This window comes from Nematostella vectensis, chromosome 11, assembly GCF_932526225.1.
Source record: "Nematostella vectensis chromosome 11, jaNemVect1.1, whole genome shotgun sequence".
Lineage (NCBI taxonomy): Eukaryota > Metazoa > Cnidaria > Anthozoa > Actiniaria > Edwardsiidae > Nematostella > Nematostella vectensis.
In genome coordinates this window covers 1130970-1154981 of record NC_064044.1, presented here as the reverse complement: position 1 = coordinate 1154981, position 24012 = coordinate 1130970, and the positions used below count along the sequence as shown (strand labels likewise).

General features: G+C 42.6%; 2 protein-coding genes and 1 long non-coding RNA gene across 5 annotated transcripts in view; 1 reads left to right on the top strand and 2 right to left on the bottom strand.

Moving 5' to 3' along the window:
• The window catches only part of LOC5511434, a 60383-nt gene that overhangs the window by 4841 nt on the left and 31530 nt on the right, over positions 1-24012 (top strand). For all 3 annotated transcript variants that reach the window (XM_048734354.1, XM_048734355.1, XM_048734356.1), the window contains exons 5-22: positions 324-414; positions 3865-4254; positions 4450-4556; positions 4940-5225; positions 10514-10704; positions 11158-11342; positions 11715-11890; positions 12862-12945; positions 13429-13604; positions 13860-13929; positions 14015-14125; positions 14722-14969; positions 17109-17211; positions 17674-17895; positions 18274-18387; positions 18999-19070; positions 19840-19977; positions 20863-21116. In XM_048734354.1, coding sequence (XP_048590311.1) covers positions 324-414; positions 3865-4254; positions 4450-4556; positions 4940-5225; positions 10514-10704; positions 11158-11342; positions 11715-11890; positions 12862-12945; positions 13429-13604; positions 13860-13929; positions 14015-14125; positions 14722-14969; positions 17109-17211; positions 17674-17895; positions 18274-18387; positions 18999-19070; positions 19840-19977; positions 20863-21116 — 3018 coding nt within the window. The remainder of the gene's footprint in view (positions 1-323; positions 415-3864; positions 4255-4449; positions 4557-4939; positions 5226-10513; positions 10705-11157; positions 11343-11714; positions 11891-12861; positions 12946-13428; positions 13605-13859; positions 13930-14014; positions 14126-14721; positions 14970-17108; positions 17212-17673; positions 17896-18273; positions 18388-18998; positions 19071-19839; positions 19978-20862; positions 21117-24012) is intronic.
• On the bottom strand, positions 6313-9528 carry LOC116617781. Its single transcript, XM_032380761.2, has one exon. The coding sequence runs from the start codon at positions 9511-9513 to the stop codon at positions 8722-8724; it is 792 nt and encodes a 263-aa protein (XP_032236652.1). The 5' UTR covers positions 9514-9528; the 3' UTR covers positions 6313-8721.
• LOC125573672 lies at positions 10396-13130 on the bottom strand. The gene is made up of 2 exons (XR_007314160.1): positions 13092-13130; positions 10396-11883 (listed from the first exon to the last, which is right to left on the bottom strand). It is a non-coding gene; the product is annotated as an uncharacterized LOC125573672 (long non-coding RNA).

Genomic DNA, 24012 nt, shown 5'->3' with positions numbered 1-24012 from the left:
CACAGTTCGATATACAAAAAAGGGGGAGTTTAACGTAAGTAATAAGACCTGGCGTGCGACACAGGTCCATATACGATAATAGGGGGAGTTTGACGTTAGCACGAATCTGATGACACAGACTTGTGTGAGGTTTTTTTTTATGCCAAGTTTGATGGTTCTATTGCAGCGCAAATAAAATTAAACATTAAAAAAGTATAGGGATATACTTGAATAACTATAATACTTATTTCCTTACATTAGAAAACAGATTCATCTGTTGATATAGAAGAATGAACACCCCCAATGCATGAAAATAATGATAATGATTATCGTTTCACTTGTAGATATTTATTGACGGCATCGTTGGTAAGAGTTTCCAAGGTGATGCAGCGATTGATGACATCACGTTCCATCCTGGCAAGTGCAACAGTAGGGGTGAGTTATTTGCTTAATTCCACACACCCCCCTCTCACTAAAAGAAATTAATTCCACACACCCCCCTCTCACTAAAAGAAATTAATTCCACACACCCCCCTCTCACTAAAAGAAATTAATTCCACACACCCCCTCTCACTAAAAGAAATTAATTCCACACACCCCCCTCTCACTAAAAGAAATTAATTCCACACACCCCCCTCTCACTAAAAGAAATTAATTCCACACACCCCCCTCTCACTAAAAGAAATTAATTCCACACACCCCCCTCTCACTAAAAGAAATTAATTCCACACACCCCCCTCTCACTAAAAGAAATTAATTCCACACACCCCCCTCTCACTAAAAGAAATTAATTCCACACACCCCCCTCTCACTAAAAGAAATTAATTCCACACACCCCCTCTCACTAAAAGAAATTAATTCCACACACCCCCCTCTCACTAAAAGAAATTAATTCCACACACCCCCCTCTCACTAAAAGAAATTAGTTCCACACACCCCCTCTCACTAAAAGAAATCAATTCCACACACCCCCTCTTAATTCCACACACCCCCCTCTCACTAAAAGAAACCTCTATACGATTTCACTAAAGATTTCAAGGGCTTAACAGGGTTCCAGTCTAATACAAGCAGACAAATTCTAAGTTTCACTGATGTAAGATACTCAAGGGCATTCCTTAACGGGGTCCAACTGTCCTACAAGTTTTAAGTTTGGAGTTCACAGTTTTTAGTTTTTACTTATTACGTTTTTCAATCTTTTGCAACTCAGGTAAACCTATCTATAGGAGCTATGCTTAGATTCCCCAGAGACACCAAGCACTGAAGAGACTGTAAATACTAAAACCTCCAATTACGATAGCCATACTAGCATACCCCTTAAGAACGGGCTTACACGGTAAATTCCACTCTATAATAAGGGTAAAGAGGACATTGTGCGTCAGTGCATCAAAATAACTGGCACCTTTTGAAATGGCCGTACGCGATAGATTCCCTTCGCTAGGGAAATGGCCGTACGCAATAGATCCCCTTCGCTAGGGAAATTGCCGTACGCGATAGATCCCCTTCGCTAGGGGAATGGCCGTACGTGATAGATCCATTTCGCTAGGGAAATGGCCGTACGCGATAGACTCCCCTTTGCTAGGGAAATGGCCTTACGCGATAGATCTCCTTCGCCAGGGAAATGGTCGTACGCGATAGATCCCCTTCGCTAGGGAAATGGCCGTACGCGATGGATCCCCTTCGCTAGGGAAATGGCCGTACGTGATAGATCCATTTCGCTAGGGAAATGGCCGTACGCGATAGACTCCCCTTCGCTAGGGAAATGGCCTTACGCGATAGATCCCCTTCGCTAGGGAAATGGCCGTACGCGATAGATCCCCTCCGCTAGGGAAATGGCCGTACGCGATAGATCCCCTTCGCTAGGGAAATGGCCGTACGCGATAGATCCATTTCGCTAGGGAAATGGCCGTACGCAATAGATCCCCTTCGCTAGGGAAATGGCCTTACGCGATAGATCCCCTTCGCTAGGGAAATGGCCGTACGCGATAGATCCCCTTCGCTAGGGAAATGGCCGTACGCGATAGATCCCCTTCGCTGGGGGAATGGCCGTACGCGATAGATCCCCTTCGCTAGGGAAATGGCCGTACGCGATAGATCCCCTTCGCTAGGGAAATGGCCGTACGCGATAGATCCCCTTCGCTAGGGAAATGGCCGTACGCGATAGATCCATTTCGCTAGGGAAATGGCCGTACGCGATAGACTCCCCTTCGCTAGGGAAATGGCCTTACGCGATAGATCCCCTTCGCTAGGGAAATGGCCGTACGCGATAGATCCCCTCCGCTAGGGAAATGGCCGTACGCGATAGATCCCCTTCGCTAGGGAAATGGCCGTACGCGATAGATCCATTTCGCTAGGGAAATGGCCGTACGCAATAGACTCCCCTTCGCTAGGGAAATGGCCTTACGCGATAGATCCCCTTCGCTAGGGAAATGGCCGTACGCGATAGATCCCCTTCGCTAGGGAAATGGCCGTACGCGATAGATCCCCTTCGCTGGGGGAATGGCCGTACGCGATAGATCCCCTTCGCTAGGGAAATGGCCGTACGCGATAGATCCCCTTCGCTAGGGAAATGGCCGTACGCGATAGATCCCCTTCGCTAGGGAAATGGCCGTACGCGATAGATCCCTTTCGCTAGGGAAATGGCCGTACGCGATAGATCCCCTTCGCTAGGGAAATGGTTGTACGCGATAGATCCCCTTCGCCAGGGAAATGGCCGTACGCGATAGATCCCCTTCGCTAGGGAAATGGCCGTACGCGATGGATCCCCTTCGCTAGGGAAATGGCCGTACGTGATAGATCCCCTTTGCTAGGGAAATGGCCGTACGCGATAGATCCCCTTCGCTAGGGAAATGGCCGTACGCGATAGATCCCTTTCGCTAGGGAAATGGCCGTACGCGATAGATCCCCTTCGCTAGGGAAATGGTTGTACGCGATAGATCCCCTTCGCCAGGGAAATGGTCGTACGCGATAGATCCCCTTCGCTAGGGAAATGGCCGTACGCGATGGATCCCCTTCGCTAGGGAAATGGCCGTACGTGATAGATCCATTTCGCTAGGGAAATGGACGTACGCGATAGACTCCCCTTCGCTAGGGAAATGGCCTTACGCGTTAGATCCCCTTCGCTAGGGAAATGGCCGTACGCGATAGATCCCCTTCGCTAGGGAAATGGCCGTACGCGATAGATCCCCTTCGCTGGGGGAATGGCCGTACGCGATAGATCCCCTTCGCTAGGGAAATGGCCGTACGCGATAGATCCCCTTCGCTAGGGAAATGGCCGTACGCGATAGATCCCCTTCGCTAGGGAAATGGCCGTACGCGATAGATCCCTTTCGCTAGGGAAATGGCCGTACGCGATAGATCCGCTATCGCTAGGGAAATGGCCGTACGCGATAGATCCCCTTCGCTAGGGAAATGGCCGTACGCGATAGACTCCCTTTCGCTAGGAAAATGGCCTTACGCGATGGATCCCCTTCGCTAGGGAAATGGCCGTACGCGATAGATCCCCTTCGCTAGGGAAATGGCCGTACGCGATAGATCCCCTTCGCTAGGGAAATGGCCGTACGCGATAGATCCCCTTCGCTAGGGAAATGGCCGTACGCGATAGATCCCCTTCGCTAGGGAAATGGCCGTACGCGATAGATCCCCTTCGCTAGGGGAATGGCCGTACGTGATAGATCCATTTCGCTAGGGAAATGGCCGTACGCGATAGACTCCCCTTCGCTAGGGAAATGGCCTTACGCGATAGATCTCCTTCGCCAGGGAAATGGATCCGAGCAACACTTTAAGAAAGGGCAGGTCGGAATCATAATGACCCTCATTGAAAATGGAAGATTATTTTAATTTGCCTTTACCAAATTCTAAATTCTGCGTTTGCTCTTTCTTTCCCAGCGGTCTTATCGCTCTACCTGTACGCCGACGAAACTGGGTTCGGTTTCTTAAGCCTGAATGCGGATCCCTCCCCTGGCGTCACAACCTTCCTTCAGAACCTGGAGCTGTCCCAGGCCTCCCTTAACCATGATGACGACATCTACCTCCTCTGCCGGGACAGCAAAGGCGTCTACGTGTCTGAAATGGAGAAGAACCCGCGCCTCCCACTGAAGTGCCCTCCATGGGATTTCTTCTTCTCCCCTAGGAGCGCCAGGAAGGGCCTTCTACCGGTGTTCGTTATTGATAGGGGCTCACTGCTCCATCAGATTGTGTCCTTCCATAATAAGACCCTATGCTGTGATGTGCCAACCAAGAATACAGTGATATATGCGCTGAACACGAATTTCACAGGTAAAAACGAGACTTGTGTGAGTAAAGATGTAATTTCCGGATCAAATGCTTTGTCTATCTGTCTGTCCGTCCTTCTGTGCGTCCGGCTCTTTGTCTATCTGTCTGTTTGTGGATAGGCTTTCTATCTGTCCGCATTTCTTCAGGTATGTTTAACTGATTGTTGATCGATGATGCTATTCTCTTATATTTTATCAGTGAATCCGTTACACGGAGCACACGTACTCCAGTCTTCCCAAATGTCAGCCTTTCCAGGCGAAAACGCCGTAGACGGAGATCATTCTACGTGCGCGAAGACCAATTCGGTACGTGCAGTACTTGCCCAATCATTAAACATTGCTATTGATAGGATTGATTCTGTTATGGAAATTATATTTCGTTAAATAAAAATTCATTATCAATTCATTAAAACAATTCATCATTGCATTGATTAAATTCTTCATATTTTTATCATCATGATTATCATCATAATTACAGTTATTTAATTAATATATTCATGATCTTCATCATCATCATTATATTTAGCGGAAACCATCTCAAAACAATGTTTTATATGTCATTCACCAAATTTAATAAAAAAAAGTTGTAATTCAATCCCAAATCAGGCGATTGTAATAGATGCCTTCTCACACTTGGTTTATTGAAAATATGACGAAATGGCGGATGACAGAGTCTGTTGAATCCCTAGGAGAGCAACCCTTGGTTCGAGGCTAGCCTGTCACGTGCTCGTCACGTGTACAAGGTGTACCTTTCAAGCAGACGATACTGCTGTGATGGTTATCCGCTGAACAACATCAACGTAACGATTAGCGATGAGCAAACAACAGTCACGTGTCTTACCACGGACCGCAGGGCAACTGAGTGCGGGCGCAGCTTCTTATGCCAGCCACCGATTCGCGCGCTCAAGGTTCAAGTGAAGATAGTGGGGGAGAAGCAGCAGCTTGTCTTGTGTGAGATCGCGGTCAATACTGTCGGTAAGTAGCGCGGGTTTATCTTCTTGTTAACAGATGTTAATCTTAACTGTGCAAATACTGTACTCTTATTTTATCACAGGTAAGCTTTTTAATCAGGTACTCGATTATCAGTTTTCAGTTTATTGTTTTGTCACTTAATACATTTTTTTCAAATAAAGATAATTATAATAATTTACATAGTGTGACAAGGAGGACCGTAAGAAACCGCAAGGCTTATACGAGACGGACCTCCTAAATCTTAACAGAAAATACATATTTGATAGTTCGGACAGTCAGATTAATCATATAAATATTTGGTAGGAGACCTTTCATATTTTTTTTTCATACTTATATAAAAAACACACACACACAAACACAAATCGAGAAAGAAAAAAAAATTAAGAGTTAATAAGAGAAGTCTTTAACTTATTACAAAAAGAGTTAAGCGTTTTGGCAGACTGAATATCAGAAGGCAATGAATTGAAATATTTAGGTCCCTGATGTCTTAACGCAAACTTATGTATATTTGTTCTAAACTTTGAAATATGGAACAAGTTAGAGCTTCTCGTGTAATAATCGTGAATTTGAGAGTTCAATTGAAATATCCTGTTAAATGTTTGGGGAAGTAACCTATTTTTAAATTGATACATTAACTTACCTATTTGAAATAAAAATAAATAATTGAATTTCAATATGTTTAGATTCCTATATATCGGATCAGTGTGTGCATCATAGGATGCTCCAACAATTATACGTATTGCTCGTTTTTGGAGCATAAGAATACGATTTAAATTAGATGGATAAGTGGATCCCCAAACACAAAGACAGTATTGCAAGTATGGATATAACAAAGAATAATACAACGTCAATAGTGATTGCTTTGAAAGGCAAAAACTTGCTTTATACATAATTCCTACAGCTTTTGAAACCTTACGCGCGGCATTGGTAATATGTGGTAACCATGTCAAGTGTTCGTCAAGAATAACACCTAAAAATACTGTTTCTTTGACTCGCTTTATATTCTGATCACCTAAGGTGACCTTTATATCAAGTTTTTGCCTTTTTTGCCGTGGCCTAAAGATAATATAGTTTGATTTTTTTATATTTATAGATAACTTGTTTGCACAAAACCAATCTGTTAATTTGGTAAGTTCATTATTGATTGTGAGACATAATGAGTCTATGTTTTTATGGGAGAAAAATATACTTGTATCATCAGCAAATAAAAGAATGTCTAAGGCGGTTGAAACGCTACATATATCATTGATATAAATCAGAAAGAGAAGCGGCCCGAGCACGCTGCCTTGTGGGACACCGCACTTCACTAATTTACGACAAGAAGAAACGCCATTAAAATTTACAAACTGCTCTCTATCTGAAAGATAACTTTCAAACCATGCGAGAGGAGTTCCACGTATTCCATAGTTATGCAATTTCGCTAGTAAAATGCCATGATTGACTGTGTCAAACGCCTTTGACAGATCAATAAAAACGCCTAGAGTATATTTTTTATAATCAATAGCACTAGATAGAGTATCGTATAAATGAAGAAGTGCAAGAGCTGTCGAATGGTTCTTTCTAAAACCATATTGGTTATTTGATAGAATATCATATTTAATCAGGAAATTATATAACCGTTTATATACAACTTTCTCGAAAAATTTCGAAAAAACTGGTAAGACGGATACAGGTCTATAGTTTGCATAAAAAGCCTGATCACCAGTCTTAAACAGTGGTAAAACGCGTGCCACTTTTAACTTCTTTGGGACTATACCAGACCGAGTAGATAAATTGATAATATCAGCTATTGGTTTGGAAATGATATCAATATTTGGCTTTATAATATCCATGTGGATATTATCAAACCCAGCAGCTGTGCCAGGACGAAGGCTTGAGCAGATCTCAATGATTTCTTGGTGATCAGTATCAGAAAAAAATATTGAATTAAGAATATTATTATTCAGAAAACTAGAGAAACATTTGTCAGAAGATGTTACTTTCTCCGCTAACGAGGGACCAAGATTTGTGAAATAATCACAAAAACCATTTGCAATCTCCATCGGATCGCTGACTTCACGGCCGGCAACCTTAAATATAGAAGGCAAACGTGAATTACTTTGACGGCGATTAATAACTTCATTAAGAATTCTCCACGTTTTTTTAACGTCGGATTTGTATACGGATAGTTTTTTGTCATAATAATCACGCTTTGCTATTTTAAGTATGTGATTAAGCTTATTTCTAAACTTCTTATATTGATGTTCGTGACGTAATGTTGGAGAGCATAAGAATTGCCTATATAAGTTATTTTTTTTCTTGATTGACCTCAGGAGACCTTTAGTTAACCAAGGCTTCCTTGTAATGCTTTTCTTTGTTTTTACTTTTTTTAATGGAAAACAATTGTTATAAATCGTCGTAAACGTATCTAGGAAATTGCTATAAGCACTACAAGGATCATCATCAGGGATATGATCCCAACTGTGCATTTCTAGTTCAGATCTAAATTTCGCCTTGCTGGTGGCGGATTTTTCTCTATAAAATGTCCATTGTTTGTGATCAACAACATTAATATTTTCTGAAAGTAAAGTAAAAACTGGTAAGTGATCAGATACATCCGAAAACAATACCCCGCTTTTACTGAAACTATTGTGGTCGTTAATAAAGATATTGTCAAGAAGTGTAGCGGTATGAGAAGTTATTCTTGTTGGGCGCGTTATCAAAGGAAAAACATTTTAGAATACATTATGTCCAAAAATTCAGCAGTTAAACGATGGGTATCATGCTTCATTAGGTCCAAATTCCAATCGGCCATTAATATACACAACTTGTTATTTTTAGAGATGGCTAAAAGAATTTGATCTAGTTCATCACAAAATTCTTGTACGTCTTTTTCTGGCGGTCTATAGACAACGCCAACAATAATGTTTCTTTCCTTTTGACGAGTTATTTCAACAAATAAGGATTCCGCGCAGGTATCAGAAAACATATTTCCGGGCGGCATTTAAACTCGAATTCCTGTTTTAGATACAAGCCAACACCTCCCCCAGTTCTGCCTTTGCGTGGTTCATGAACATAATTGTAGCCTGGAATGTCACAAGAATGACAAACATTTTTTAGCCAAGTCTCACTAATTCCTATCATTGAGAAAGTTAAATTCAGTGTTGACAGTAAATTGGTTACCTTATCAAAATTACCGGACAAACTTCGGGTATTCAAATGTAAAATAGACAACCCCTTTTCCGTCTTACTATTCACTAATTCGTTAAATTGATCCTCGATGTAGTAGTCACATGTAAACGACGAATAGAAATTTGCATCGGGATCGTTATTAACGCATAAGCTAAGTTGCTTGTTTGTTTCAGAAAGTAAGGGGTTGAATTTAAGATTTTCTAATCGATCATGATCGAATCTAATTACGCCATTTTGCTGTTCAAAAAGCGCTGATTGAAAATCTTCATCCGATAAATGACAAAAAGGCAAAACGTTAGCTAAAGGAATATTCAGATTACTTATCACACTATCCGCTGCCGGCTGCCTGGATTTTACCTTCGGCTGCATCCTGTTTCTGATCTCTAATAATTAGGCGGTCTAGTATGAAGTAAGCCCTCTTCCCTTCAGCTCTCGCCTTCTTCATCTCTTCGATTTTAGCTTCCCTCTTAAGAAGTGTAGCCCTTGCAAGGTCTTCTGCAACGTAGAGACCCGCCGGCTTGTCAATCCTGGCCTTTCTCACAACCGCCTCCTTCGTCTTCCAGTCCTTGAGTTTACAGACAATCGTCCTCGGCCTCTCTTTCTCCGACTGCGTCAAGGATCTGCCCTTTGCCTTTTTCCTTTCTACGCGGTGCGCCCTTTCGATCTCAATCTCCAAACCAAGCTTCGTCTGGATCGCCTCTTTCACTTTAGCTTCTGAATCGGCCCACGACTCTCCTGGACTTTCGGGTATTCCGGACACACGTATATTATTACGTCTCGACTGGTTCTCGAGATACTCGAGAGCGTCCTTTACTTTAACAACCTCGCTGTCAGTCTCTTTAACTTTCTTGTTGATAGGCCCAAAGCGTTCAACCTCACTCTGAGTGAACTCAAGGCTTGCCTTTAGGCCCGAAACCTTCTCTACCAGGTCATCGACCCGGCTACATATCTGCGATACCATTGATTCAAATACGGATCTCATCATGGATTCCTGGACGGCCAGAAGATTTTTCACGGCCGCCAATGTAACCAATTCCTCGTCCTCGACGATAGTAGTCGGACCGGGAGATAAAGAATCAGTTCGGTTCTTCGCTGCCTTTTTTGATGACTTTCTCGGCATGATTAAATACAAAGACGCAACAAATTAAAAGAGCAAACTAAACAAAATGGAAATAAAAAATGACTAGTTATATTCTCCCATCAATGCTGTACTTTGATAAGCACACGTATCGACCTCCAATATATAGACATCTCCTTCTCCGGACAAGCGAAAGATCAGCGACATCAGAAAGATCAGCGAAAGATCAGCGACAGATCAGCTGATCTTGATTATGTGAATGATTAGGTGTTTGATTAGGTGTTCGATTAGGTGTTTGATTAGGTGTTCGATTAGGTGTTCGGTTATGTGTTTCATTAGATACTCGATTATGTGAATGATTAGGTGTTGGATTAGGTGTTTGATTTATTGTTTGATTAAGTGTTTGATAAGATGTTCGATTACCTTATTAAAATTAATTTTCGGGTCACTTTAATTTCGCGATTCTAAAAATTACGCGAAAATTAAGTGTCCCTAAAATTGGCATGCACGAAAATTAAGTGAGTACACAAGAAGCCTTTAGGGGAATATGGACCGCTTAATAAGCTTTATGGAAACACCTTATCTACTTAGTCATCTAATGTATATATAATACGGTAAGGGGTTGACTTGTATTTATATATTTTTATGAAACTAAATTTAGCCCACGCATCTTTTCGTTACAAATTGTTTCAGTTTTGATGATTACAGCACATTTTAATTCCACTTGCTTTTTGCTTGTTTATATTTTCCCCAAATCGCGAAAATAAAATGATCCTGTTTTTTACGAAAATAGGAAAATCGCGAAAATATAGTGTCGCGAAATATCGCCATCTCAAAATCGTGAAATTTTGACGTCGCGAAAATTAAGTGTAATAAGGTAGGTGTTCGATTAGGTATTTCATTGGTGTTCTATTATTTGATTAATTAGATGTCGGATCAGGTGCTGGATTAGTGTTCGATTACGTGTTTGATTAAGTGTTCGATAAGGTGTTTCATTAAGTGTTCAGGTAAAAGAAACTGTTCTCATATTTCCTCGCCCCAGACTCCCCCGATCAGCTGCGTGGTGTCCGTCGTGAGATCTGGCATGACATGGGTTCTAACCCTCAGCTCGAATCATTCACGAGTAGCGCCAGTCGCCTCGGTAATCCCAACAGCAGCGGCGTACTGACGGAGTTCAAGGCCCCGGACATAGACGCCGATAACTATGGTCAGCGGCTTACTGCATTTGTACAGGTAGGAAATGTTGACTATTTGGCCGTTTATGTATTATAACATTCTCAGATACGGCCAATCTGTGAGTAGGCGAATATTTAAATACGCGAGGGGGAGGGGGAGAGGCGAGGGGTCACAACAGACCTCCTACACTTATGCTTAAGCTTGTTCCTTGCACATCCTCCATTGATTGGCAGCTACATGTTCTACCGAGGGGGGTGGGGTAGGGGAATCCGGGGGGCCCCTTTGGTCCACCATACTTAAGCCTTGTCCCTTGCTCAGCCTCCGATACATGTCCTACAGAGGGTATGGGGTGGGGTGGGGTATAAGAGGAGCACGTGATCCCCTTTTATCCTTAAACCTTTTCCCTTGCGCAACCTCATATACATGTCCTACAGAGGGTATGGGGTGGGTTATAAGAGGAGCACGTGATCACTTTTGGTCCACCATACTTAAGCCTTGTCCCTTGTGCAGCCCCCATTGAATGGCAGCTACATGTTCTACACGATCTGCGACGACCAGTGCAAGACTTGGATCAACAAGATTGAGCCGAACACGAAGGGTGAGCTGGCTTTCATCGAGGACCTCGGCGACGACAAGCAACTAGAGCTACAGCTATCTCACGTGACTACTCCATCCGGGTACTACAACTGGGACAGGTAAGTCACGTGACTACTCCATCCGGGTGCTACGACTGGACAGGTATGTCACGTGACATCCGGCTATTACAACTGGGACAGGTAAGTCATGTGACCACACATCCGGGTGCTACGACGGACAGATAAGCCACGTAAGTCAACGACTGGGCAGATAAGCCACGTGACATTAAATCTTTGTTTCTCGACTCGTGTCGCAACAGAAAAGGACATCATTGCTTATGATGTGGTGTCCTGTGTCTTTTTTGTGTGAAAGTAAAGTCTATTCAGTAAAGTATATTGTCTGTTGTGCTGTGCCGCTTTGTTTTTCATCGGACGTTTTTTTTGTAGTGACGATGTTTTTCTAGGTGACGGTGTTTTTTTGTGTATTCTAAGGATACCAAAGCAGCAGCATTCCAAGCCCGTGTTTTTGGACTCTTGCCGAACTTACATGCTTGAGGGTCTTATGAAGGAGTCTTCTGGGATGGGTTATCTAGGCCTTGGATGGAAACATCCCGACGATACATTGGAGCGACCCATAAAAACAGCCCAAATGTTCTGGATGCTGCCAGGTAGAGAAGAACAGGATGACTCATGACATCTTCTTTTGAATATCAAAAATATTTGCTTGGTTCAATAAATGGATAAGGGATTTATACACTGCATACCACATGCGCTATTTAGAATATTAAGGAAGATTAAATCTGAAATTGTATTCTGTTTTGTCAATTGCGTAATGGTTCCTTCCCTGCATTGAAAGCAAATTGTCTGAAAGCTTGAACTTTGAAATTTACATCAAGTTAGAGTTGACTGAAGTAATAATCTTCAATCGTTTATAGGTATCCATCAAGTTAGAGTTGATTGTAGCAATTCTTGTTTCTAGGTATCCATCAAGTTAGAGTTGATTGTAGCGATTCTTGTTTCTAGGTATCCATCAAGTTAGAGTTAATTGTAGCAATTCTTGTTTCTAGGTATCCATCAAGTTAGAGTTAATTGTAGCAATTCTTGTTTCTAGGTATCCATCAAGTTTGAGTTGATTGTAGCGATTCTTGTTTCTAGGTATCCATCAAGTTAGAGTTGATTGTAGCAATTCTTTTTGCTAGGTATCCATCAAGTTAGAGTTGATTGTAGCAATTCTTTTTGCTAGGTATCCATCAAGTTAGAGTTGATTGAAGTAATAATTGTTTATAGGTATCCATCAAGCTAGAGCTGATTGAAGTAATTCTTGTTCCTAGGTATCCATAAAGTTAGAGTTTATTGAAGTAATTCTTGTTTCTAGGTATCCATCAAGTTAGAGTTGATTGTAGTAAGACTTGTTTATAGGTATCCATCAAGTTAGAGTTTATTGAAGTAATACATTTTTATAGGTATCCATCAAGTTAGAGTTTATTGAAGTAATACTTGTTTATAGGTATCCATCAAGTTAGAGTTTATTGAAGTAATTCTTGTTTCTAGGTATCCATCAAGTTAGAGTTGATTGAAGTAATACCTGTTTATAGGTATCCATCAAGTTAGAGTTGATTATAGCAATTCTTTTTGCTAGGTATCCAGAGCCTCGAGGTGGCGCTTTTTGATGCCATTCACAACAACGTCTTAGCAAAAGTTGGAGAGAACTTTCATTTACACGGTAATGCAATACCCCTACCATTCTTTTTAAAACAGAGATTTGATCTCAACTAGCAAGATGATTTAGTCAATCAGTCAGTCAATCTTGTTTTAAAAACTGTCGTTTTTCTAGCTCACTCGGTCATTTCCTTATTAGGCATTACATACCATGTTTGAGAGTCGGCTTCAATCATTTTTTTTCGCTTTTTTATCGTTCTAGAACTTTGTAAGTCGATAATTTCCACGTAAACGTACAGGAATTCGTGTTTACTGCCATTTTGCCGGCAGCCGTTCTGGAAATGGAGCCTAGTTCCTAACGTTTTAATAACATTACAGGTCTCCCGCGCGTCGCCCTAGGCTCTTTTAGACCATTTAGTAAAACGACAGCCATTGATTAAAATGTGCAGTTTTCAATATTCTCAAACTTTCACATCTCTTGCGACCAACCAATGAAATATGAAAGCGGAGATAGATATTTCTTAAAGGATTTTTTATCATTTTTTAGCGTCGTACAAGAGCTGCTGTATTGGTATTTATTGCCCAACATGCCGTATGACGGTCATCTTCCATCTGATTGGCTACGAGATTCCCGCCACTGGCTTTGTTGACATGACGTGTGAGCCCGCGTCATTCATTGCTGACGTCACTGTCAATACGGCGCCTGGGACATACCCTATACAGGTCAGAATAACACCCCCAGGGGGGTACCCAGGGTAGACAATGACAGCCCATAGCAAGCAATGACTTCAAAAAGAAGTGTCAGTGTCTGAATTCTCGCGTCTGATGCGTCAGAATAAACAATCAACATTCCACACATATTTTAGGTGCTCACGGTTTTACGAGTTGCTCTGTATTGCGACATTGCCACTCATGTTGGACTTGAATTTGAACGCCAAGCTTGTTGTTCTTCCTGCACCATGTTTTGTTTATTTGCAGGTTTCTCAAGCAACACAGGACTGTAACTTACATGACACCAAGCAAGTAGTGGGCTACCTGGAAGTTCAAGGTTTACCTGACCTTTCTACCATCCCTATTGCTTATCTACTTTGGGATAATTAATGAATTAATATAACCTTGCCATTCTCTCTCAGCGTTAGTTGTTGAAAGCTGTCTGTTTCCTGATGATATGTGCTCTTGGATCAACTACGACAACAAAGGACTCAACGGATGGAAGTTACTCACAGCGCCGGTAGACACAATAGGTATGCCTAATATTATTTTCAGTTCGCTATTCCAGGTTGCGTTATGTCAGCTTGTGTCGTTGCGTGATGTCTACTTGTGTTGTTGCTTTATGTCAGGTAGTGTCGTTACGTGATGTGCGCTTGTGTCATTGCGTGATGTGCGCTGTGTGGTTGCGTGACGCCCGCTTGTGTCGCTACTTGATGTTCGCTTGTGTCGTTGCGTGATGTTCGCATGTGTAACGGTTCGGCAGCGCGCTTGCCTATTCTATCTGTGTGTAGCAGGTATTCAGAAATTTGATTTAATTCTTTTTTATATATATTGTTCTATTCTTTTATTCTATTCCTGTTTTTATTCTTGTGTAAGATTTGTGCTGCATGCTTCCGAAAGATAAGAAGACCTTTAAAAAAACCTAAAAGCGAATATGGAAGCCAGATTTAGTCGCGTCCCTACCCCTCCCTCCCCTCCCATGGTCATTTCCTAATTTCCTATAGAAATATCAAATACTATGCTTGATTCCATATGATACTGTTAATAACTGCTTACTCCTCCCCACCCCTCTGAAGCAAGTCCTGGGTACGCGCCAGGGGGTAATTCGAGAAACTGTGTACCATTTCAGATCGATATTTTGTCCTTCGTGACCCGAAGACCGCTTGGCTCGAGAGCAGCGCCCTTAAGGTCCTTCCTAGCTACCGACACATCGGACTGTGTCTGCGGTTTCAATACCTTATGACTGCAGAGACCGTCAACTTAGACGTGATTGCGAAGACTCCGACAAATCGGACGGTGGTGTGGCGCTTGTACGGGCTGCAGGGGGCTGACTGGCAACTTGCGGTGCTGCCCTGGCCCGTGATGAATGACACCCAGGTAAACTACTCCAACCCGATGCCCCCAGCCCCCCCCCAGACAACCCCCACCATGTCATCAGTCCCATCACAAAACCCACCCCACCATGTCATCAGTCCCACCCCAAAACCTACCCAACCATGTCATCAGTCCCACCCCAAAACCTACCCAACCATGTCATCAGTCCCACCTCAAAACCTACCCAACAATGTTATCAGTCCCACCCCAAAACCTACCCAACCATGTCATCAGTCCCACCACAAAACCAACCCCACCATGTCATCAGTCCCACCCCAAAACCTACCCAACCATGTCATCAGTCCCACCACAAAACCTACCCAACCATGTCATCAGTCCCACCCCAAAACCTACCCAACCATGTCATCAGTCCCACCCCAAAACCTACCCAACCATGTCATCAGTCCCACCCCAAAACCTACCCAACCATGTCATCAGTCCCACCCCAAAACCTACCCAACCATGTCATCAGTCCCACCTCAAAACCTACCCAACAATGTTATCAGTCCCACCACAAAACCTACCCAACCATGTCATCAGTCTCACCACAAAACCAACCCCACCATGTCATCAGTCCCACCCCAAAACCTACCCAACCATGTCATCAGTCCCACCACAAAACCTACCCAACCATTTCATCAGTCCCACCACAAAACCAACCCCGCCATGTCATCAGTCCCACCACAAAACCTACCCAACCATGTCATCAGTCTCACCACAAAACCAACCCCACCATGTCATCAGTCCCACCCCAAAACCAACCCAACCATGTCATCAGTCCCACCACAAAACCAACCCCACCATGTCATCAGTCCCACCACAAAACCTACCCAACCATGTCATCAGTCCCACCCCAAAACCAACCCAACCACGTCATCAGTCCCACCACAAAACCAACCCCACCATGTCACACGTTCCGCCACAAAACCTACCCAACCATGTCATCAGTCCCACCACAAAACCTACCCAACCATGTCATCAGTCCCACCACAAAACCAACCCCACCATGTCATCAGTCCCACCCCAAAACCTTCCCAACCATGTCATCAGTCCCACCACAAAACCAACCCCACCATGTCATCAGTCCCACCACAAAACCTACCCAACCATGTCATCAGTCCCACCACAAAACCAACCCCACCATGTCATCAGTCCCACCATAAAACCTACCCAACCATGTCATCAGTCCCACCACAAAACCAACCCCACCATGTCATCAGTCCCACCACAAAACCTACCCAACCATGTCATCAGTCCCACCCCAAAACCAACCCAACCATGTCATCAGTCCCACCACAAAACCAACCCCACCATGTCATCAGTCCCACCCCAAAACCTACCCAACCATGTCATCAGTCCCACCACAAAACCTACCCAACAATGTTATCAGTCCCACCACAAAACCTCTCCAACCATGTCATCAGTCCCACCACAAAACCAACCCCACCATGTCATCAGTCCCACCACAAAACCTACCCCGCCATGTCATCAGTTCAACATCAAAACCAGCCCCGCCATGTCATCAGTTCAACATCAAAACGCATCACTTGATTCGCGTCCACACTATCGTTTTCGCATCGTGTTCGCCTGGATCCAGCCGTCCACACTAGCATGGATTCAAACGTTTGAAAACGCTGAAAGGTACAGGGTGACATCATTTTTATGATATGCGCACGCTCAAAGCAGCGCGCACCTGCGATATGACGCCGTCGGTTTCATTTTGATACGGATTCGACCGTTGGTACTCAGACCGAAGTATACGGATTCATTTTGATCCACTTTCGACGGCGTTTTCAAAAGTATCCGGATTCGCTGGATCCAGCGCGCGTATTAGTGTGGACGGAAGGCCTAAACGTATCAAAAAGTATACGGATTCAAACGAATCTGTGTTAGTGTGGACGGCCCCTAATCTGACCTATAACGTCTGGCTTATGTACTTCATCAATATGGATTTGCACTAACTGATCACGTGACTTTTCTGGGTGGTAAATTTAAAACAAAATAATCAAACAAAAAATCAGAAATGTCTGCGACTGTCACACCGAAAAACGACGAAAAAAATAAAATATTTTAATGTAACTAAAATCATTCTGAAAATATAAAGAATCCTGGTTGCATAAATATTGTTTGTCACCCTTTCAGATAGCGTTCAAAGGCTGGGGTCAGGGGAATGGCTCTATCGGCGTATCGCGCATCCGCCTGACAACAGAATCCTGCCACATGCAGCCATTACACGCACATCCAAGTGAGTGATATCACCACACGCACACGCGAGTTAGATACTTTCCACTACACGCACACGCGAGTAAATTACATATCACCACACGCACACGCGCGTGAATTACATATCACCACACGCACACGCGAGTGAATTTCATGCCACCACACGCACACGCGAGTGAATTTTATGCCACCACACGCATACGCGACTGAATTTCATGCCACCACACGCACACGCGAATAAAATTCATACCTTATCACGCACACACGAGTGATAGCATGCAATCACAAGCACACGCAAGTGGGTGACATACTTCTTAACGCTCACGCGAGTAAATGATATACCGCCACAAGAACAAGCGAGTACCACCAGATATGCACGCGAGTGACTTACACACTACATCACGAACACGCGAGTGAGTGACAAATCTACAATAGGATTCTCTTCAGCAGTATCCTTCTTTAACACCGTAATACTTTTTACTAGGTCACAGTTGCCATGGTGACCAGTTTCAATGTCTTAACGGAATGTGTGTCGGCCAGGAGCTTCGATGTGATGGCGACTACGCCTGCGTGGATCACTCGGACGAAAGGAACTGCGCATGTCGCTCGGCGGAGTTTAAGTGCCCGGATGGGAAGTGTGTTCACCCATCTAAATTCTGTAATGGGGAATCGGACTGCACGGATGGATCGGATGAGTGGAGCTGTGGTGAGTACGCTTTGACACTAACTACAAACAATAATCTATCACGACCACCATCATCGTCATCATCTTTATTATTATTATCATTATCATCATAATCATCTTCGCCAACATCATGATTATAACATCATCTTTATCATCATTTATAATGAAGAACAGATTGTCGTTTTGGGCATCTGGTACCGAGAAAGCTCTATTTCTTTTAGAAGACCTAAATTGACCAAATTCGTTCAAAATTATCATCTTACTCCTTTTATCTGAATTTGTAATGTTAACGAAGCCCCCGATCGTTTATTATTACTATGATCGTTAATTATTACTATGATTGTTTATTTATTATCGTTTATTATTACTATTATCCTTTTACTCTTTCTGTTATTACAGATAACTCGTGTTCTAGCAGGCACGCATGCGCAGATGGTACTTGCGTAACGTGGTCCCTGACATGCAATGGTGTCAGTGATTGTCAAGATGGATCTGATGAGCCAAAACTATGCGGTAAGCACGATACTATGCGGTAAGCACGAAACTATGAGGTAAGCACGATACTATGCGATAAGCAAGGAACTATGTGGTAAGCACGAAACTATGCGGTAAGCACGATACTATGCGGTAAGCACGATACTATGCGGTAAGCACGAAACTATGTGGTAAACACGAAACTATGCGGTAAGCACGAAACTATGCGATAAGCACGAAACTATGCGGTAAGCACGAAACTATGCGGTTTGGGAATAGGCGCCTTCCCTCCCTCCCCCTAAAAATATCCCAACAAAAGCACCGCTTGAATGCTGTAAATCTTTATTTTATTGAGCCCGCATTGACATCCTCACACTACAACGAATTTATTATCGATTTAAACAATGGAATCCCCTCTATGAATGTACATCTTACAACATTTTTACTGTCGTCTTAGTTTGTCGCAAATAAAGTCTTGTTCACCAGTTTTTTCCATCGAAATAAAAAGAGCCCCCCTCTCCCCAAAAGACTCGATAATTTATTCAAATAATTACGGTACATGTTGTTTTTTTAGCCTTTTAGAATCCACAAGATGTCCCTTTAATGACATTCTGTAAACATAAGCGAACATGATAGTTTTACCCTTCCAGAATCCCTAAGCTGTCCCTTGGATGACATTCGGTGCTCATCAGTAAACACCACTCAATGCCAGGGATTCAGAGGTGAGTATTTAAGCGTCGCCTCCATCTTGTCATTCTAGTCAAAAACAAATTATTATTTTTTTCAATCGGTTAACTATTTTGCAGAAGCTTTCGATTGAATTTGGCAATTGTAGCTGAAGACTTGTTTTTAGATGCTCATTTTGACAAAATTTATTCTCCAATGTTGATTGAAGACAAGAACAGAGGTTGGGTCTCTATGGCTTTTAACTCTGTAAACTCGATTCTTTAATTTTCACGTAATCAAACTTATCCACGAGTACTCCGAAGGAAGCTACTACACCCATTACACACAGAAACAGACATAGAAATAGACACCCTTTAAAAAAAATATCAAATTAAGCATATTGTCCCAGGATAGTCCATTCAGAGAGATTAAAAGTCCCCCTATCAACTGGAGCCCTCAGACCAATTTTTCCTTTATTTTATCGCCTGTGGTTTTTCCTAGGCTACTGCACGGGTAAGAAAGTGCTATTTTTCTTTCATTATGATAGCCGGATTACAAAGGAACTGGTTCGTTAAAATATCTATTGTCTTATCTTATGATGGATTATTGATTGAGCCATGGCCAACAAAAAATCTAGGAAGTACACCCTTTAATACAGAATCGTGTGTTTGTTTTACGACATTTCTCGTTATTTAAAGGGACCCTTTTTAACAAAACACAATCTATGACTTTACCTCGTTGTATATGGGCTCTCTTAGCATCCAAGCTGCAAGCGGGTGGTAAGCCTCTGTTATTTAATTACTTATCTATTGCCTGTCATCCCAGGGACGTGTAGCTTTGAAAACGGATTGTGTGGACTGATAAGTAACTCAACATGCGAAACCGAGTGGATTGTGGGAAGAGGCCCAACCCCGACCTCCAATACCGGACCGGACGGTGACCACACGACAGGCACTGAGACCGGTATGCACCATTACCATCACCATCACAGCGGCGTAGCCAGGATTTTTAACAGGAGGGAACCCAAAAGGGACCTTCCAAGGCATTTTCTCCTGTATTTTAAATAATGTCTCATAGATTTACTGTATTTTTGGCTGCTAAAAGGGGTGCCCCCCTAGGCCACCCCCCTGGCCACGCCCCTGCATCACCGTCAACATGACCATGACCATGACCATGACCATGACCATGACCATGACCATGACCATGACCATGACCATGACCATGACCATGACCATGACCATGACCATGACCATGACCATGACCATGACCATGACCATGACCATGACCATGACCATGACCATGACCATGACCATGACCATGACCATGACCATGACCATGACCATGACCATGACCATGACCATGACCATGACCATGACCATGACCATGACCATGACCATGACCATGACCATGACCATGACCATGACCATGACCATGACCATGACCATGACCATGACCATGACCATGACCATGACCATGACCATGACCATGACCATGACCATGACCATGACCATGACCATGACCATGACCATGACCATGACCATGACCATGACCATGACCATGACCATGACCATGACCATCACCATCACCATCACCATCACCATCACCATCACCATCACCATCACCATCACCATCACCATCACCATCACCATCACCATCACCATCACCATCACCATCACCATGACCATGACCATGACCATGACCATGACCATCACCATCACCACCAGCACCATCATCATGTCATCATTATCATCATCTTCAAATCATCATCATCATCGTCATCAATCAAAGTATTTCCAATGTTACATCTACCATATATCTAGTAATTAACTCTTAGTTTACTTCACTTAGGAAGCTACCTGTACCTAGAGGCTTCTGGGACTAACTCAGGCGACCACGCCTTGCTGCAAAGCGATTGGCTGCTCCACGATGATGTCATGTGTTTGCAGCTATGGTACCACATGTATGGTCGGCATACAGGGACCCTGCAGATTCACATACGTACGAATACATCCAACACGGTGGTGTGGAGAGTGAGTGGCGCTAATGAAAAGCAGTGGGTGTTTGGCCAGACCCCGATCAACACAGATGGGAAGAGATTCAAGGTACAGGACTTCGATAGAGCCTCGCTAATCCGAACTCTTGCGGGTATTATGGAACGTGGTAACACAGTAAAACCCCGCTAACTCGAGCTATGACGGGTCTTGTGGATAGTGGTGATACAGTAGAACCCCGTTAACCCGAACTCTGACGGCTCTTATGGATAGTGATAATACATAAGAATCGTGATAACCCGAACTCTGAAGGGTCTTATGGGTGATTGTAATACAGTAGAACCCCGCTAACCCGAACTATGACGGAATTTATGGGTAATAGTAATAAATTAGAACCCCGCTAACCCGAAGTCTGAAGGGTCTTATGGATAGTGGTAATTTAGAAGAATCTCACTATCTGGAACTCTGATGGGTCTTATGAATAGTGGTGATACAGTAGAATCCCGCTAACCCGAACTCTGGCATCCTCGAGGACCCAGGGCGTCACGGAGGATGGAACTCTGGCGGGTCTTATGGATAGTGGTCATACAGTAGAACCCCGATAACCCGAACTCTGAAGGGTCTTATGAATAGTGGTAATAGAGAAGAACCCCGATAACCCGAACTCTGAAGGGTCTTATGAATAGTGGTATAAGAGGAGAACTCCGATAACCCGAACTCTGATGGGTCTTATCGATAGTTGTAATACAGTAGAACCCCGCTAATCAGAACTTTGTCGGGTCTTATGGATATTGGTAATACAGTTAACCACGCTAACTCGAACTCTGACGGTTCCTATGAGCAGCGATAATACAGCAGACCCCCGACATGTTTTATATGATGCGTCGTCACGTCGGCCATCTTTCTTTGCACTTGTCGCGCGAGGGTTGGGGTTGAGTAGGTGGGGTCGTCACTACTCTATATCCTGCGGTCTCTTTCTGTTCGTACCCGTCAGCATGCCTAATCGGGGGTAAAAATAGCGCTTACATTGTGCGCGTCTTCTGAGACGTTTGAAGGTTGAGGTGAAAGCTACAGCTAGACCTGTCAAGTGCTACCTCCTCGATTCGCCACAAAAACGAACGGATCTGTCACTACGTGATCATGTGTTATTTTCTCACTAAATCTGTCACTACGTGATCATTTGCTCTTTTCTCAATTTATAGTGGAAGGAAGAACTAAACCTCTGTCACTACGTGATCATGTGTTCTTTTCTAAGTTTATAGTGGAAGGAACAAGGCCTTGCGCACGGTGTTGCGCATCAGAGCGTAACAAAAATTATAACGCTAGGTTTATGATTATAACTTTGATCTCGATAAAGCTACACACTTTTTATTTTATTTGGATAACCTTTGTCTAATGTGCATCTCGAATCGAAAATTTGAGATAGTAAAAATTTCAAAAACATTAAAAAATATATCAAAATAAAAACAGTGCCATAAAAACGGGCCGTTTTAAAGCCCATTTTTTATGAACATTGCTCCATCTTTTTTCTAATTAAAAAGAAACTTTTTCTTTTGTAGTTTGATCAATGTCATAAATGGAATGCACTTGAAATTCTCTTTAAGATGCTGTCCTTTTTATAGAAAGAGGAAAAGAAATGTGAACAGACGGGAGCGATAAGCAGCGTTATAATTTTTTTCGACAATAGAAAACACAAAACGTCGAATTACGTCGCGCCTTTTTTTGCCTTATTTTGCCTTTTTTTGCCCTTTTTGCCTTCATCGCGCCTTTTTTTGCCCTTTTGCTTTTTGCCCATTGCGCCCTTTTTGCCCATCGCGCCTTTTTTGCCTTTTTTTGCCTTTTTTGCCTTTTTTTGCCCTTTTTGCCTTATTTTGCCATCGCGCTCTTCCTGCATTTTCATTGTGCTTTTTATCCCGAATATTATCGAAATCTAAAACAAGTGCGAATAATATATACTTTTCTAGACGTAATTTCAGAAGAAAGGAATGCCGGTTGATATAATTAAACTCCTCGGGTATTTGTCTACTTTCAGTTCTTGCTTCTCATCTTCTTATGCAAGACAAACAACAACAACAACAACAACATATTTTATTAGCACCCTCTATTATACAGATATTACTTATTAAATAAGAAAAGGAGAAAAATAATTATAATTTTTATAATTGGGCACCAGCCGCATTAAGAAATAGCATAGCTAATCGAGCTTAAGCGGCTAGGTCAAGCGGAAAATTGCATGGGTAAACAACATGATACATCAATATAATATCAATACAAACAGAAACGAAAAACAGACGACAATAGATGCACGCACAAGAACAAAACACGCACAAGCAAGGGGAGGTCGATTAAAGGGATCATTTATATATAGGAGAGAATCTTAAGTTTGTAAATTACAACAATAATAGAGTTAGCTTTTGTAACGATCTAAAAGAGAGCTGATCATTAGTGTCTTGAAACTGGAGCGAGATTCAGATTTATAATCATCCTGAATATCGTTCCAGATTTTTACACCAAGAAAGCGAATATTAAATTTGCCATAGTTTGTGCGTATCTTAGGCAGGTAATAAGTCTTCCTACTAGCAAGTCTTGTATTATATTGATGTATCCTGTTAATATTTGTGAAAAATGATTTGAAGACAGATGGCAAATGATCTGAATGGAAGTCATACATAAACAGTGCATTGTTAAGATAGATTATGTCATGAAGTTTGAGGAGACTAAGTTGGTAGAATAATGGATTTGAAGGGGTCCTAAAATCAGAAAAAGTTAATATTCTAATTGCCCTTTTCTGAAGTATAAAAAGGGGCTTAAGAGTAGTTGCATAGGTGTTGCCCCAGGTCACAACTGAGTAAGTTAGAAATGGAAATAATAATGTATAGTAAAGCATTTTTAGGACTGAAATATTTACATAATGTCTTATTTTTGAGAGAACACCAATGCAACGTTTAATCTTTTTAGCTATATGAAGTATCTGATATTTCCAGCTAAGATGGGAGTCAATATATAT